The following is a 7,114-nucleotide window of genomic DNA, read 5'->3' on the forward strand; positions in this document are numbered from 1 at the left end:
AACAACACCCTGCTCATGTTGTATATGAATGAGAAAGATCTTGCACAAGGGCTTGTCTTCCGTAATGTAGAAGAATGAAAGTCATTGTGTGACCTCGATCTCTTGAGCTGAGGTGTAGCTGCCCTGCAGGAGAGATCAGTGTCAGTATCATGATTCGATCCAGTGAGGGATCTGTGGATGGGAGGAGTCGGGTTCGTGTACAGCAGCAGCTGATCCTGAAAGATAAAGAGGAGGGGAGTGGAGAGCGCTTGTTTGCTGCGTGCATGCTGTAGGGTGGAACGGGGATGGTGCAAGCGGCCAGGAGTCCACAGCCTCCCAGTCCTGCAGGAGGAAATCAGGGTTCTGCAACTAGAAGCATCAAGAGCATGTGGGCTGCACTAGTGCTGGGGATCCTCACCGCGATCTTCGCCTGGCTCTGGTTTGGCAGAGTAGAGGAGGAAAAGCGCTCCGATGGCCCTGAAAAGCAGCAAACACCTGTTGGAGAGGAAGAGCAGAGAGAGACTGCAGAGGAGACATGTGCATGCAGCAATGTGGATCCCCACCCTAAAGGTGTGGAGCTGGAGGAACCCACTCCACAACCCACGGTGGAGTCTCAGCCTAAAGGTGCAAAGATCAGTGCGGAGGAACCCAACATACGTCTGACTGTGGAGCCTCAGCAAAAGGGTTCAGAAAGTAGACCAGACAAACCAAGCACACAGCCCATTGCAGACCATCAGGAGGATGGTAAGTGTAACGGGCTGGGAGAACCAGGTACACTCGCACACCCCGAGCTTCAGCTGGAGGAACCCATTGTAACTCAAAGTTTGGAAGCTCCTGAGGAGGGGCGTGTGGAGGAACCAAGCGGACCTCTTGGTGTAGAACCTCAGCAGGAGGAACCCAGCACACAGGAGAGTGCAGCAAGAAGACTGGAAGAATCCAGCACAAAATTCAACCATGATCGGGAAGGTGCAAGAAGCAGGTTAGAGGAGCCCAATACACCTTTACCCCTGACCCAAGATGCTTCTCTGTACCATTTGGAGGAACCCATTATATCTCAAGACGTAGAGCCTCAGCAGGAGGGTGTAGGGGACGTTGTGGAGGAACCTAAACCATCTCTTCACGTGGAAAAAAGGAATGAAGCACCAGAGGAAGGAGACCATAAAGTTGGCTCACACCCAGAAGATATTCAGGGAGAGAGCAATGGAGCAGGTGAGCTGAATCACTGCACAGTGCCCTTTCTCCTATTTCATGGCTAGGAGTCAGCCCTTGGAGGGTGTGATCTCTTGCAGAAGTATATTATTTATATCCACATGTTATAATATGCAGGTTTATGCATTTACTGTGTACTGCATTAATAGATACCAGAGTCAATCAGCTTGATGGTTGCTGATACTTGGCATTGGAGGTTGGACATCTCCTGGTAAAATGCCAAACCCTCCTATCTGATTTGGGAGCCTTGATTAAACATACCTTCCATTAATGATTTGCAACACTCTAACTGGGAGTAAAAAACACTGATGGGTAAACAAATGGATGGAAGAAGTTAACCATTTAAAGTGGTCAGAAATTGGCCAGGTTCATGCTTTTATAGTGTTTTATGAGCTGGTTTAACCCTTTTGAGTGACAAGACCTAATTTAGTCTATTATTACCAATTTGTCAGAATAGCTTTATGCGGTTTGCATTATTTTATCTAAAGTGAAATGCATATAAACTGATTGCATAAGTGATCAATTCAGTTAACAAGTATATGACATCAGGTGGTATCAGCCAGAAGACCAAATCTTACATATGATATTTTTGCATGGTGTCCATATAAATATGGTTTATTTCCATGTAATATAGTATTGAATGTGGATAGGATTACATACATAGGGCCCCTAGCATTGACAGTTCTTAGCATCCTTGTGTGCTAAACGCCTAAGGCATGGTTACCAAGCCATAAATCCCATGAAGTTCTGGCTGAGCATGATGAGATTAGCAATTCTTAGCCTCTGGAGTGCCAACGATTGCTTGTTACCATCGTGCCAGCTAGGCTGCATTTTTTGTAAGCCCAGTCAGCTGAGCGTGATGGGAGTTGCTGTGCTCAGTGGGTGCAGTGAAGGTATGGCCCAGGAGCTATGTGGGGTAACAACTACTGTCTTGCAGAATTTTTTATCATGATGGGAATTGTATTTAGCTGATTATTTTCTGACACCTGATCATAGATAATAAACAAATGTTTGGGGAATTGTGTGAAATCATGGACAATGGGGTTTATTCACTCATACATTGCCAGGAGAGTTTCTAACTCCCTCACCTAGCTATTTACCAAGGGAATTTCCATTAGGAAGGGCTGAGTAGACCCTGTATACTGCATTATTTAATATAGCAGGAGACCTTGAAGGTCACTAGGGTTCGCCTTCATGATGAACAGTGGAGCCAGAGAGTTAAAACTACAACTCAGGCAAACCCTCCCTTGAATGAATAGCCCCCAATGTCCAAAGTGTCATCTGCTCCAGATATTGAGATGCATTTCTCCCTGGAGATGCCTGTGAAGTTATTCTGAGCATCAGATATCAGATCTGACCGATTTTTATAGGTTTTTATTTTCTTTTTCAATCTTAAAATCCTGCCTCTGCTGTAATGCTAAAACATTCAAACGTTGCAAAACATCTCAAATACTGCTTTTAGCAGTTCTGTACATTTTAAATAAAAATTATGAAGCCATGTTTAGAGATTAAACCTGTAAAGGTGATCAAGAGAAACCCCCATACCTGTGCAAAGCTTTCCAACCCCATACACCCCAAAAACCAAGAGAGAAAATATAGGAAAACTTAAAAATGCCATAAAAGTAGTAAAGAATTGAAGCTGGGGATAGCTTGGATAAGGGGTTATATCGGTCCCAAGAATGAGTGTTGTCACAGTATAGATCCATTGCGTAACATCTGTTCTACTTTTAAATATCATCCTCTTTGTAGAACGAGCTGCACTGTGCTATTCAAATCCATTTGGTTGGAATCATTAGTCTTTCGTAATCCCTTTGCCCCAGTTCTAAATTTAGTTTTGTTCTGATTATAAAATGTTGAGATTAGTTGCTAGGCTATCATTTTTAGTGAACGTACCAATTTCTAATTCACCATGTGGAGTATTCAATTGGTAATGAAGAAAACAATTCTAACCAATGTAATATTTGAATCTGCATGTTAAAAATAAACCTTGCAATATGATACGGAGTTATTAAATTGTAGCTCCCTTTGGGAAAAATATTAAATATTACATTATAATTACCAGTATATTCTTGGTATTTTTTTTTTTTTTTCCAATAAATTTTATTTTATCTGGAGACTTTGGAGGCTGCTATTGTTGTCAGTCATGTGATATTTTAGGTGACTTTCCCTGCACAACCACCACACGGAGCTGACTTATGGCAGTGCTAGTGAAGTCTGGTCCTCCATAGACTTTCATTAATCAGAGTGACTGGCTGGGTGATTAAGACTGAGCCACAAGGCTGTCTCAAAATATTATCATACAAAAACTAGTAGACCTAGATTTTTGGAAGGTCTAATTTCTCGATGTTGCCATATGAACGGCTCTGCAGAGCTGTTTGGTTTGATAGCAGTAGAGCTTATGGTATGCAACTCTGTTTGACATGCCAGTGGGTCGTTGGCAATTGGAGGATGTGGCAGAAAGGCACTACAGCATTAAAATGCCAAAATATGCATGGTACTTGTGATTAGCTCGTCAACCTTCACTCCCACTCATCTACCTCTGTGCTAATGTTGTCAGATCCATCTCAACTGTAGAAGGTCCAGCTTTTAAGATATAATCTTAAAGTAATGAAGTAAACTTCTACATAACATTTGGGGATACTCTGCATTGTATGACAGAACAGAAAGTGTTATGGTTGTAAAGCATTGACCGTACCAATAGCAGTGTATCGTTCTTCCGTAGGTTTGGTTGTAGGCTTTCTCACTTGAAGACTTGCATGGATGTTTTACCTTGGAATGGTCTGATATGAAGTATGTGTTTGCCACTCTAAGACATAGGATTGCTGTCTAAATTGACTTTACAAGCAGGATGCTTACCTTCTTGTAAGCATTCTGTGTAAGACACTGTGGAAATGTTCTTTCCTGAGAACGTGGCTACTCTTCGTAGTATGGTCTAATTAGCATTATTGGTGTGTTTTGTGTATGATGAGAACTTACTTTTAAATGTGTGTTCCTACTAATTTTCTTACTTTTCTTTACTAGGCCAAATCGTTGAGATTAACCAGACATTGTCACACAAGGAAGATGAGGAACATAAAGACCAAGTAGGACAAGAACCAATTGCTGATGTAACAAATACATCTTTCCCTGAAAGCCAAATTCAGAATGTTTCTCCACGGAGATTGAATGCATTATGTGAAAACGGTCTTGAGCTTACAAATGAGGTACAACTTTGTGAACAAAAAGGATTTGAAGGAATTAAAAGTGAAGTCTTAACCAACAGTATACCAGTAATAAGCACTTCTACTGCTTTGGGGGTTGAGGACTTTCACCTTGAAACCAGTGACTCAAGTAAAAGTTCTGAAGGACTAACAATAATTCAGGAAACTGATGCTGATGACTTCAGGAAAAACCTAGATGTTCCAGAGGTGGACAAACATATGTCTCTTCCTTTGTCGTTTAATGGTGAGGAATCACACAATGTCTCACAATGTCCTGAAGCTGACAACACAAAAGTGAAGAAGATTGCAGCGGTGCAGCCCATGCCCCAGAATGTTAATGTTTGCTTTAAAGTGCACTATATCACCTCTATCTCACAGCAAATTGCAGTCACCGGTGATCACGAGGAGCTTGGCTGCTGGAAGGTTTACATCCCTCTGACATCGGACAAAGATGGCTTCTGGACACATTCTGTCCTACTGCCTATAGACTCCAGTGTTGAGTGGAAGTTCGTTGTGGTGGAAAATGGGAAAATAAAACGCTGGGAGGAGTGCAGTAACAGAAGACTGAAAACTGGACATGATGATGTTAATGCTCACCAATGGTGGGGGGTTATCTCTAACTGACCTCCCTGACACCCTGTGTTACCAATGTAACTTTGTTCTTTTGCTGACAGACACTTTGATGGTAAAAATCACAGTTTAAACATGAACCGCTCTTAAACAGCATGCCAATCAAGGGCAATGCCAGTTAATTATTTGCCAGGGCCAGGCAGGCTATTTGAAGTTTGTTTACACATGAATGAATATACCTTTTAGCCCTGTATTGTGAAAGTTATATTTTAGCTCGGGGGCAGTGCTCATTTTTGAAAGGTGTGGTTTTGCTATGCATGAAATAAAAAGCAGTTGGACACTTTTGAATATGTGCAATATCATACTTAATAACTTTATTAAATCAGCTTGTTATGCCAATATTATGCATGAAACGGATTGCAGTGTAACTTGTGACATAATATATAAATGCAATTTTTAAACACTAGATGTTAAATGTTTTTGTTTTCTGTATTTTCTCTGTGCAAGTCTATCTGGAACTTGGTCTTAATGATAGACCCACCTATGCTACTTATGGCACAGACACTTAGATGGGGGAGGGGGGGTGGGACTTGAGGGGCCACTAGACTGGACTGAATTTTTGATTGTCCCTGGTTTATGAATGAAGTGCGTCTGTTTTGTTTCTGCTATGCTAAAGGCAGAGGTGGTTTAGTTTTTTTTCTGTTGCTGATCATCGTATCCTGCAAATAAAAATGTTTTCCAAAGAAATATTTTATATTTTTGAACCTTTTAATATCTGTGTCTTAAAGCAGATCCAACGTTCTGTCATAATATAGATTTTGGAAAGAACGATACGCTAAACATAAGGAGTGACATTTTCAAATCCAAATCGCTGCATATATACAAATTACCTTATGTGTATACTACTGGAGACACAGCCGTGTTGACCATCAGGGTTTGGATGTATGTCCCATTATGAGGTTTACTCACTAAGGCAGGACGGTTGATCTGGCCCTTCAAAATGAATAGTTCAGTCAATGAGGGACTTTGAGGTTTTTAAATATGCTTTTTCCAGGGCAGTCGAAACGACTCTTATCGCTTAATCGCACTAGGGTTTGCCCACCAAGATGTGTGAAGTCAGGCAGTTGAAATTCGGTAAGTTAATGTTCTTTCATGTGTTCTGCCGGCCTCTGCACGAGTGGAGGTGGAAGAGGGGAAATACCATCAGGAGAGGAAACGTGTTAATATGCTGTTTTTGTCATTAATACCTGTAAACCAAATATCTCTAAATTGGACTGCTTGACACCCAACACCTAAAATATAGGTAGGTTTGGTGTGAGTTTAGTTAAGATAAAGGCCGTGTCATCTCCCCTTTACCATCTATAGGAATGTAGAAACGGTTGGTAATAATGCCTTTGCCTTTCAACAGCGATTCCCTTTCACCCAACGGTTGCATTCACTTTAGTGACATCCTTTCTGTGTCCTCTGCATGGAGCTCAGTTGCTATTATGTATTTTTTTTTTTTTTTTTTACCTAAAATTAACACTGCTATTAGAGGCTTGTGCATGGAGACATACATTTTTAGAAATATTGCTTTTCTTGTATCCATTACATAAATCTAAACGTGACAATATAGTTGGAACATGTACAAAAGTCAATTTTTCTTTTCTTGTTACTATACTATACTTTAGGTCAGATTAAGCTACATTTTGATCTCCAATATCCATACTGTTTTTTCAAATTATTTTTCTTTTATTTGGGCCTTAAAAAAACCAAAACAAAACTGAGTGCCTCCTTTATAATCCTGCTTGGTTGCTACTCCTGTGTGAGGTGTCACCTGACTTGTAAATGCACTGCCTTGGGTAAAGTTATCATTTGCAAATTATTCTGCTTGGCTATGCAGTTACTGCAGAATTACTGCATTTGCTTGATTATAGGACAACCCAAATATAAGATGACCCCCCCACACACACACCAAATTTTAATATTTAGGGGGGGAAAGGCCTGAATATAAGACTACCGTATGGGAAAGTATTACTAGTAAATATTAATTCATGTAAACTTTTTTCATATTTAATAAAAACTATGATTGAGAAAAATGCATTTCTTGTTTCTTCCTTTTATTTGACAACCTGCCCCCCTGATATGCCACTTTGCCCTGGGCTTCAGACTCCCTG

The 7,114-nt window shown here is 40.8% G+C and overlaps 1 protein-coding gene across 2 annotated transcripts; it reads left to right on the forward strand.

The window, feature by feature from the left end:
- Window positions 1-227: 227 nt before the first annotated feature.
- STBD1 (starch binding domain 1) lies at window positions 228-5,360 on the forward strand. Of its 2 annotated transcripts, XM_053461662.1 has the most exons (3): window positions 228-549; window positions 604-1,188; window positions 4,210-5,360. In XM_053461662.1, the coding sequence occupies exons 1-3, from the start codon at window positions 285-287 to the stop codon at window positions 5,010-5,012; spliced, it is 1,653 nt and encodes a 550-aa protein (XP_053317637.1). In that variant the 5' UTR covers window positions 228-284; the 3' UTR covers window positions 5,013-5,360. The 2 variants fall into 2 exon arrangements, with proteins under 2 accessions (XP_053317637.1, XP_053317636.1); XM_053461661.1 differs by having other exon boundaries at window positions 228-1,188.
- Window positions 5,361-7,114: the final 1,754 nt, after the last annotated feature.

This window comes from Spea bombifrons, chromosome 1 (assembly GCF_027358695.1).
Source record: "Spea bombifrons isolate aSpeBom1 chromosome 1, aSpeBom1.2.pri, whole genome shotgun sequence".
Taxonomy (NCBI): Eukaryota; Metazoa; Chordata; class Amphibia; order Anura; family Pelobatidae; genus Spea; species Spea bombifrons.